This window comes from Lipophrys pholis, assembly GCF_963383615.2.
Source record: "Lipophrys pholis genome assembly, chromosome: 17".
Lineage (NCBI taxonomy): Eukaryota > Metazoa > Chordata > Actinopteri > Blenniiformes > Blenniidae > Lipophrys > Lipophrys pholis.
In genome coordinates this window covers 26271477-26282387 of record NC_137643.1, presented here as the reverse complement: position 1 = coordinate 26282387, position 10911 = coordinate 26271477, and the positions used below count along the sequence as shown (strand labels likewise).

Sequence of the window (10911 nt, the reverse complement as noted above, 5' to 3'; positions counted from 1 at the left end):
GACTTCGCTTTCCTGGGTCTGGGGGCGGGGCTGGTCCGGGGCGCGGCGGCTGGGGCCGTCTCTGCCTTGCCGGGTTGGGGGGGGCGGTGGGTGGGCCTGTTCCCGGGGGTGCAGTGGGACTCGCCGCCGGGGTTGGGGGGGCTCTCGGCCCGCTCGGCCCGGGGGCCCTGCTCCGGCCTTTTCTCGGCTTGGCAGCTTGGGTCGGGGCCTGGGGCCCTGTGCCCTTTGTCCTTCTCTTGTGGGCCCCTCTTGCCTGGGGGGGATTCCTCTCTGCATTCTCCGTCGGGTGCTTTTTGGGCGGGGGCGGGGCTCTCTGGGGTGGTTCGCTGGGGTCTCCCCGGGCCTGGGGGGCTTCTGTCTGCCGGGGTGGCGGTGTCCGGGCGCGGTGGCCTCGGACCCCGGGGTGTCACCACGGTTCCCCCCACAACAGTTCCGGCCACACCCAGTGGACAAGCCACACGCACTCACACACACACACACACTTTCACTCCTCACGAAAGGAGCTTCTGAAGTTGCTTGTTGTCTGTCATCATTTGCTCAAACTTTAAAAATCATGTTCCTCTTTTGTTGTTGCCTCTTTGTTATTTCATGTTCCTGCTTCATGTTACTGTCTAGATAGAGCTGCTCAGGCTGGTTAATCTAGAAAATCATGTTACTGTCTAGATAGAGCAGCTCAGGCTGGTTCAATCTAATAACAGTTGGAAAGTATTTGGATGAGTGTGATTATTGCAAATAATATATGTAGCACAACAAGGACATTGTATGTTATCCCCCTCCCCCCTCCCCCCTCCCCCCTCACCCCTCCCCCCTCGACTTTCTTCTCTCTCTTCTCTTCTCTCTCTCTTTGAGCGTTCCCCCCCGGTCGTGTACGGCAGCCATGCCAACTTCTGACGGAGAAGGCAACAGGAGGAGACTCCAGGTCTCTCCCTGTTGCAAGACCAAAAACTGTTCTGACTCCGAAGGTTCTAGATCACATCATATTGTTGGCCCAAGCTGCCGAACAGGACAAGGGAGAAAAAAAAAAAAAAAAAAAAAAAAAATCCCTTGAAATGATCCTCGGCCCCTCAACTGTAACTTTATCAACAATATCAAAAAACACAGCCCTGAGAACACAAAGAGGTCAAACACAGAACCTGAACTCCACAGCAAACAGGGGCCGCTCACAACACCGACCCCATCTCCCCGTTGGTAGGAGTGGGGGATAACCTTCTGTAAACAAAAAAGGGCCCCCCCTAGTGTTCGGGGGAAGACCTGATGTAGGTCTTCCCATGTCACCAGAAAAGTCCAACAGTTATTAATTTAGTAACTCTCTCTGTCGATTATTGTCCAAAACACAAAAGGTTCAGTGAATAAAACACAAACAAGAGAAAAGAAACCAAACCTTTTCTCTGTTTACCAGGTAGATATCACTGCTTTATCTTTAAACTCTTGTAGTCTTTCCTTTGCTCGGTTTCCTGCGTCCTGACTCAGATCCTCTAATGCTGCAGCGGATCCACTCTGACCCCGTTTCTCTCCGACGCGTCGCCATTGAAGCGCCTTCTGCAGGCGCTCCTCGAGATGGCGCTCCTCGAGATGGCGCTCCTCGAGCAGCGCTCCTCGAGATGGCGCTCCTCCAGCGGCGCTCCTCCAGCGGCGCTCCTCCAGCGGCGCTCCTCGAGATGGCGCTCCTCGAGATGGCGCTCCTCCAGCGGCGCTCCTCCAGCGGCGATCCTCGAGATGGCGCTCCTCGAGATGGCGCTCCTCCAGCGGCGCTCCTCCAGCGGCGCTCCTCCAGCGGCGCTCCTCGAGATGGCGCTCCTCCAGCGGCGCTCCTCCAGCGGCGCTCCTCGAGATGGCGCTCCTCGAGATGGCGCTCCTCCAGCGGCGCTCCTCCAGCGGCGCTCCTCCAGCGGCGCTCCTCGAGATGGCGCTCCTCCAGCGGCGCTCCTCCAGCGGCGCTCCTCGAGATGGCGCTCCTCGAGATGGCGCTCCTCGAGCAGCGCTCCTCCAGCGTCGCTCCGGTGTGGGCCGTGCCATCATGTCTTTCAGGTGTCTCCATCCCTCGTTTCCTCATGTCTTGTAGCACGTCCTCGGCGTTGTTATATGTCTTTGGTCCTTCCGGCCAGTGGACCCTCATCCTGTCCAGCGGTGTTTGGAAGCGGATCTTCTTTCCGTGGAGGATCTTTTTAATCGCTGTGTATGATTTGCGTTTCTTCATCACCTCCGTCGGATAATCGTGATCAAAAAATATGCGTCTCCCGTCGATTTCAATCTTCTTTTTCCATGCTTTGGCCAGAATATCCTCTTTTGTCTCGTATTTCAGGAAATTGACCACAACAGATCTCGGAGTCGCTCCCGCTGGTGGTTTTTTGCCAAAGCTTCTGTGCGCTCGTTGAATTTGTAACTCGGAACTTTCCGGTAACTCGAGTTCCCGATGAAGGAGCGCGTCCACCAGTCCAGGCACGGATTCACTGTCCTTTTCAGTGACATTATAAATCCTCAAGTTGCAGCGTCTTCCGTGTCCCTCCACCTCGGTCAACTTTTCCTGTAGTTTCTTTTGTTGTTGTAGTAACGTGAGGATTGTATATTTCACCTCCACGCTCCACTCTTCAGACTCAATTACCCGCTCCTGCATCTCGTCAATATCCTTCCGCTGCTGTTTAATTTCTTCGGCGTTTCGTTCAATTTTTTTATTAATTTCCTCTTTGAACCCGGCGAATTCTCGTCTGACTTCTGCTTTGAAGTCGTCTCCGAATTTCGTAAGGTCCTCTTTCAGCTCTTTCTTCAAGTTCCGTATTTCTGTTGTAATAACACCGAGACTCTCCATTAATAAATGAGGCTGTTCGACACTCACGTTTTCCCCTTCCATTGGTTCGACCTCGTGGTCGGGTTCTTCTGGGTCATTGGACATGGTTTTCTTCCTTGAACCTTTCTTTCCTCGTCCCCCGCTCATTTCGTGTTGATCAAATATTCGTGTTTTTCAAGTTTTTTCTAAGTTTTGGGGGATAATTCACCTAATCGACTTGGGAGCTCCGCTCTATGCTGCCATCTTGGTATGCGCCCCTAGTGGCCCCCCTAGTGGCCCCCCCAGTGGCCCCCCCGATCTTGGTGTTTTCTAACTAAACCTGTGAAGTCCAGACGAGTTAAACTCTCCTTGGTCCAGAAAGAGAAGATCTCATTCTCATGTCTCCTCTTTAGCAGGAAGAAATGAGTTTGGCTCTTATTTTCCACCGTTCCAACATTCCATAGTGACTTTCTGCTCCTTTCACTTTATTTCTGGACGTTTCTGAATCAAAAGCTTCAACATGGAGGAATGGAGGTGTAGAATGATAGAACTGCTCTACAGCCGTTTCCATGGTAACCTAGGTAAACACTCTGATTAAAGTTCTCTTTCACATGAAGCCATTAAAAAGCTCATTTTAGCTCTAAAAACTCCAAGTTTCATTTCCAGTAGTTTGTAGTTTGTTTAGTAGTTCCTGAGGAACCAGAAGTCTGGCTTCATTAGAAAGAAGTTCTGTGGAGCGTCTCCTAGCGGAGCGCCCCCTGCTGCCTCATGTGGACCTCTCCCTTCATCAATCCAGAGATTAAATGATCTGGTTCCCACGCTGTATTAATTTGAGGTAACGACTTATTATCTGGTTCCCAGGCGTTGTTCTTATTTTTCTCTCTGGCCACTCAGGCCACGTTCTAGATTGTTCTCTCTGGTCAAATTAAAAGAAGATGAGGCAACATGAAGCCTCGTCTGATAACCCAGCTCAGGTTTCATCTTCCACTTTAACATCCTGGTAGCAGTGTAGTTTCTCATGTTTTATGGTAGTTTAATAGAGCAGATAAAAGCACTGCGCTGCCTCCACCACTATGTTTAAGACAACACGCGGAAGCACGGAGACTTGAAAGTGGGCGGAGCCTTGGGCGGAGCGGCGTCAGGGATGCTAACCACTGTTGTTAACCTCATTGTTAACTTTGACAGCAACGTTAACTAACGGGATGACTAACCATGATTTAAACAACGCATATTTAACACTTGGTTAACTAACGGTGGGTTAAGGATTTAACCAGCAGTTAGGGCGTAACCAGTAGTTAAAATAACCCAGTTATAAACAACCGGGCCCTGGTGGACATTCCTGCAGTCAGCATGGCCATTGAACGCATGTGTGGCATTGTGCTGTGTGACCAAACTGCGGATTTCAGAGTGACCTTTTATTGTGGCCACCCTATGCCACACCTGTAAGGTGTGATGGATTATCTCAGCAGAGAAGTGCTCACTAACACAGATTTAGGCCACGTTTACACGTACCCAGTTTTTAAAAAAACTGATATTTCCCTCTCTACGTTTAAAACAAAATCTTAATTTACACTGAGCTACATATACAGCCGGTTCAGAGCTGCTATGAGCAGCCAAACCTGTAGGGGGCAGTGTAGCAAGAAGCATGAAGCCATGATAGCCAGTCAGAATCCCGGAAAAAAACTGTGTCATGAATAGTGATGTAAATATCCGCCTACCCCCTTCAGATGAACCCGGAGACACGGATTTTATCCAGATCTCCACTGTGGCTGGAGTTTTCAGGACTCATTGTTTGTGGTGAGTCATCGCTGCGTTTATGTGTAGATGTGAGGCCCAAACGCAAAGAAATATCCGTTTTTTCAGGTACCCAGGTACGTGTAAACGTGGCCGTAGACAGATTTGTGAACAGTATTTGAGAGCAATAGGTCTTTTGTGTTTATAGGAAATAGAAAATGTTCTACATCTTTGAGTTCAGCTCATGAAAAATGAGAGCAAAAACCGAAGTGTTGCGCGTGTATTTTTGTTCGATAGATTCTTTCATTAATAATTCTAACCTGTTTGTGTTTCAGAGCGTCCTGTGGACGGCAAGCTGGGGGCGTCTGGTCACATTAAGGAGGAAGAGGAGGACTGGAGCCGCCAGCAGGAGCTCCACGTCACACAGTTGTCCTTCAGTCCTGTGAAGAATGAAGAGGAAGAAAAACCTGCTTCAGCTGACCTTCATCATGTCACAGAGCAGAACAGAGACTCTGAGGGAGGAGCCCGCCACAGACCACAAGAACCGGGGACTGTGTCAGGACCAGGACCAGGACTGCACCTTCAGCCTGGCAGTGAGGAGAACTTTTCGGAGTCGTCTGAAACCGACGACAGTGACTGTGATCGGACCGGATCGGGCAGCACCCGGGTCACGGGGGAGGGTCTGACCCGGGAGCCGGACTCGTTGGTGGACAGGCGTCCGTTTCCCTGCTCGTACTGCGGGAAGAGGTTCAGCCTGAAGGGGAACCTGAACCGACACGTCAGAGACCACACGGGCGAGCGTCCATTCCCCTGCACCCACTGTGGCAAGTCCTTCAAGGACAGCGGCTCCCTGACGGCCCACATGAGGCGCCACACCGGCGAGCAGCCTTACAGCTGCTCGTTCTGCGGGAAGAGCTTCAGCGGGCGGGGGAACATGACCCGACACGTGAGGATCCACACTGGAGAGAAACCCTTCAGCTGCTCACTGTGCAGCAAGAGTTTCCACGTGAAGGAGCACCTCAACAGACACATGAAGTTCCACACAGGGGAGAAGCCCTTCAGCTGCTCCATCTGTGGGAAGGCCTGCGCCCAGAAGACCGACCTGAAGAAACACATGAGGGTCCACACGGGCGAGAAGCCCTTCAGCTGCCCCTTCTGTGGGAAGGGCTGTGCCGAGAAAGGAGACCTGACCAAACACATGAGGGTCCATACCGGAGAGAAACCATTTAGCTGCAACGTCTGCGGCAAAAGCTGCGCCCAGAAGGGAAGTCTGAAGATCCACATGAGGGTCCACACCGGGGAGAAGCCGTTCAGCTGCTCAGTCTGCAGGAAGACTTTCTCTGTCACTGGACACCTCAAGAGACACATGAAGCTTCACACGGCCGAGAGCCGGACCGGAATGTCCTCCACAACCCAGAGTGACGGGAACTCTGAGACCACAAACACATTGTGATGTCACCACCTCCAGCAGGTGTTCAGAAGACTCAGTCAGGGCAGAGGGTCACAGGTTCCAGCCAGCCTTCCACACTCTGCTCCACTGGTCTTTTAGGAATCACCTGGACTGCAGCAGTGTTGATAAGACGTCCTCCATCTGCAGTTCCTCCTCCTCTCCTGCAGGAGGTGCACTGTTCGTGTCTTCGGCGGCGGATCATCCTCGACGCGGAACTCGGGAGTGTTTACGTCTTTGTTGTGCGGCGACTGAGTGCGGAGAACCCCGCAGAATGTGCGCCGTGCAGCTGCTGCGGGTGTCGGTCCACGAGCGGATGAGCGCCGCCGCCGCAGAGCTCCTGCTGCGGCTGGAGGACGGAGGAGAAGCGGCGGAGCTCCCGGCGCTGAGAGCGCTGCTCACCGAGCGACTGACGGCGGCTGCGGAGGAGATCGTCGCTCTGCTGGAGGAGACCGTGGTGGAGTACGAGGAGCGGCTGGAGCGCAAAGAGCGGGAGCTCCGGAGCCAGAGGAGGCTGCTGGACGCCGTGCTCAAGCCCAAAGTGCTGCTGAGCAGAGCAGGTCAGTCCCCGCCCGGCCCGCCGGGACGCGCCGGTGAGCAGCACGGCCGAGCGATCGCCTTCTGTCATCTCAGTGAGATTGTGTTTGTACCCGCTCCTGCCGGAGTGCGGAGTTAAGCATGAGGATCGTCTCCCTGTAAATTCACTGCCCTGTAATTCTCTCAAAACTGCGTTTAGGAAAAACCTCGATTCGAGTCCAAACAAGTGTCCAACTCTGTAAACGATGGGAGCATTATTGTCTCTAAAGCAGGGCTGGACAAACTGGTGCTCAGGTTCCACTCCATGTGACCGACGCCCCTCAGCTCCAGATGCATTCATATCAAACATTACCATAAACATTCCTGAGTTAATACTTCTATTCCCTGTGAGTGGAACAGTGTTGTGGATCAGCCATTGTATGCCAGCACATCAAAGTCTGCTGTTCGTTTTGTTGTTGGAGTTCTAAGAACAGAAGTGAGGTGGTCCTCACCAGTCTGGTGTCTGTGGTCATCGTTTCATTTCATTAGTTGTTTTGAACTGGTTCAGGTTCACCCGCTCACTAACTAATACCAAACAGCAGAGATACAATCAGGTTGCATGTCTGAAAAGGAGTGAGAAGAAGTCCAACATATTAAAATCCACTCCTTCTCCACTATATGATAGCACGATTATATTAAGACTGTCTATTGAAAAGATATAAATAAATGACATACATATAAAAAAATATTATGAAGTATAATATACATTACCCATAATAAAGTATATTCATAACTATGGAATGGTGTTATTCAAAAAATGACAAATACCTACTAATACATTTATTCTATCACAATAGACTTCATGATAACAAGCATCAACTTTAACTACAGACTGATTATAATATTTAATTTATTTTTTGTCAACTTTATTGGTAGCTATTTATCTGGATGTACTCTGTACTCTGCACAAGGATCTAAGTTGGCGTACATTTTCCTGCAGTTTATTTTTTCAGATCACAAAGTTTGCGTGGGAAATGGCGTACGCATCTTTTAGGACCTATTTTGTGCGTCTATAGACGAGGCCCCGGAGTAGAGTTCACTTTAGCCCCCCCCCTTTGTTTACATTCTGCATGCTGCCTGCGAGCGCCTCCGCCCGGCCTGGTGGAGTGCGGAGACTCTGGAGATCTCAGGGATGAGTTTGGTAGATTGGTTATTCGGGAAGTCGGGCTAAAGTCGCAGATATTTGTTTGGCGGGGAAACAAACCAACCGGTGTAATGTTCCGGTGAGCTTTCACTTAATTTATTTTTCATTACGTGTAGAAAATGGCATATATCTACCAAGAGAATTTAGCGGAGGAGGCCAGGGCCCAATACGATCAACTGCGGTCGGACACTGACCAGTTCCTCTGAACCAGATAGTCGTCATCCTCCTTTTTGTTTTTTTTTGTCACGTCTTTCTAACACATAAATTCCACAATGCTCTTTATGATCACGTATTGCAAAACTTCGGCTGCGAGTCAGCTTGTGTTTTCACCGTACGCTGCAAACTTCATGTCATGGCTTCGTTTAAAGTGCTGAGAGCACGTAAGTGTGGTGACAAGACCAGTTTTTGCTCCGATCCGCCCGGCCGACAAAAGACAGCAGCGAGAGCTGTTTTCCCCCAAACGATATGGCGGCCACCGTTGCTTGAGAGTGTCTAGGAGTGATGTCACAGAGTTCCCGGATGATCGACTTCACAAATAACAACATCAGAGTCACAAAGTCCAACATCCAGAAGCTGTTGTCAGCTCATGCGCCTAAAGGCCCCCTGGTGGAGCAGCTGGCATTACAGGACAAAGTCAAATGAATACAGTCTTTAATGATATGATTTGATTTGGGTAATTTTGTACTAATTTTCAGCGGGCCGGATGTGGCAGCAGGCCGTAGTTTACCCACCCCTGGTCCTATCAGTCATGATGGGAGCATTATTTAGCATGTGTCTAAAGTCCTATCAGTCATGATGGGAGCATTATTTAGCATGTGTCTAAAGTCCTATCAGTCATGATGGGAGCATTATTTAGCATGTGTCTAAAGTCCTATCAGTCATGATGGGAGCATTATTTAGCATGTGTCTAAAGTCAGATCAGTCATGATGGGAGCATTATTTAGCATGTGTCTAAAGTCCTATCAGTCATGATGGGAGCATTATTTAGCATGTGTCTAAAGTCAGATCAGTCATGATGGGAGCATTATTTAGCATGTGTCTAAAGTCAGATCAGTCATGATGGGAGCATTATTTAGCATGCAAGTTTTGGAAGATGTGGTGAACAAGAGTGCTTTGCTCCTCTGCTCTCCTGCAGACTTTCAGCTGCCGGTGGAGATCAAACAGGAGGAGAGGAGCAGCAGTCTGGTCCCGAACCTGGAGGAGGATCCGTCTGCGCCTCCTCTCATCAAAGAAGAACAGCAGGAGGCCGAAATCAGCCGGTTCTCCTTCAGTCCTGTTGGTGTAAAGACTGAAGAGGATGAGGAGAAGCCTCAGTTTCATCACGGCATGCACTCAGGAGGAGCTGCAGCAGCAGCAGGAGGAGCAGGAGCAGAACGAGCAGCAGCGGGCAGTCCAAAGCAGGAATGGGAGTCGTGGAGCGAGTCTGAGCTGGAGAGGGCGAACTGCTCCTTCTGTGGGAAGCTTTTCAGGAGCGGAGGAGAAGTGACTCGTCACATGTGGCTTCACGCCGGCGAGGAGCTGCTTCGCTGCGTCGTGTGTCATTGCAGCTTTGCCGGCGAGGAGCAGCTCCTCGCTCACCGCTGCGCCCGCCCGGCCTCGCCGCCACGCTCCACGTTCGGCTGCTCACTGTGCCATCACAGTTTTGGCAGCCGGGAGGAGCTGAGCGCGCACGCCGCGTCCCACGTCACGTGTTCGGTGTGTAGCACCGCCTTTGCCGACACGGACGCGCTGATCCTGCACATGAGGGGTCACGGCACGCAGACGCAGTTCAGCTGCTCTGTCTGTGGAAAAGACTTCGCCTGGCGGCGCCACCTCACCAAGCACATGGAGATCCACCGCAACAAGAAGGTCCACCGCTACAGCATCTGCCGCCGCACACTGTGCCGCCGCCGCACGCGGCTGGGCCAGCGCCGCTGCATCCACCGCCCCGGCCCCGCCCACGAGCACCAGGGCGAAGAGCCGGCGGTCTGCAGCCCCGCACACCACCACGCAACGCCGGAACCCGTACCGCTGGAACCCGAACCAAACGGTGAGGATCTGCCGCCGCAGAGCGACGACAGCGTGGACAGTGACTTCTGGAAGGACGACCGGAAACGGCGAACCCATCCGAGCGTGAGCGATGACCAGCTGCTCGGAGCCTCGGCGACCGGCGTCACGCCAGAGTCGGGTCCAGAAGCGGATCCGCCGGCAGAGATTTCCGTTAGCGTGGACGGGTCGAGCAGCGCCGATGCCGCGGTTCAGAAGCGCTTCGCGTGCTCACAGTGCGGGAAGAGTTTCCAGTACGGTTACCTGCTGAGGAGACACCTGAGGACGCACACGGGCGAGAAACCCTTCACCTGCTCCGTCTGCGGGAAACGCTTCTCCCAGAAGGAGAACCTGGTGTACCACATGGGCCTGCACACGGGCCACAAACGCTTCAGCTGCTCCATCTGCCAGCGACGCTTCAACTGGCTGTCCGGCGTCAAGAGACACATCTGTGTTCCCGAGGGGGACGAGCGCTGGAGCCGGGACCAGGACCAGAACCAGAACCAGGACCAGGACTAGGACCTTGCTGAGCCAGGGAGACCTGAACTCCATGGTGCTGCCAGAAGGATACACACACACACACACACACACACAGAGCTGTTTGTTCGTTTCACTAAACTGTTATTAAAGTTTGTTTGACTCTTCTGAGATTTGAACTGATCACGTGAAGGTCAAAGGTTACCTGACGGCCTCTCTGCCGTGGAGGCCTCTGTTTTCCAGGTTCTGCAGCAGTTTGTTGTTGTTTTTAATCAGACAAACTCACACATATTGCTCTGAACAGCTGAACCTGTGAGCCGTCATGAGAATAAAGAACTGAAAGTAAAATAAATATCAATATTTATTAAAGTGTTATGATTGGGATTTCTGTGTGATTCTTTTTTTATTATTTTTATTCATGTTTGAATCGCTCGTACGAACTGTCACATCAGTGTGTAGTTGTTTCCATGGGAATGGTGTGTTTTTGTACTTCTGCCTCACTGAGATTTAAAACCTGGAAGTTTATCAAAATGACATTTTTTGTCCAAAAAAAACGTCACTGATGAAATAATGAATTTCATAATGACCTAATGATTTAAACCATGGTCGACATTTCTGGACCTGGTTCAGCCTCTGGACCAACCTTTGGTCTGGTTTTTGTTCTGGTCGGTGAACAAAGTTATTTGGACTGAAGGAAAGGGACACGTTGTGTGTTTGTTTACGTGCTTCCGGTTTGCCGTTGCT

The 10911-nt window shown here is 51.5% G+C and overlaps 1 protein-coding gene across 1 annotated transcript; it reads left to right on the top strand.

Annotated features, from left to right (window-relative positions):
* Positions 1 to 4833: 4833 nt before the first annotated feature.
* On the top strand, positions 4834 to 10550 carry LOC308122476 (uncharacterized protein). The gene is made up of 2 exons (XM_080484293.1): positions 4834 to 6505; positions 8801 to 10550. Exons 1-2 carry the CDS (start codon positions 6220 to 6222, stop codon positions 10207 to 10209), a joined length of 1695 nt encoding a protein of 564 aa, XP_080340419.1. The 5' UTR covers positions 4834 to 6219; the 3' UTR covers positions 10210 to 10550.
* The last annotated feature ends 361 nt before the right edge of the window (positions 10551 to 10911 follow it).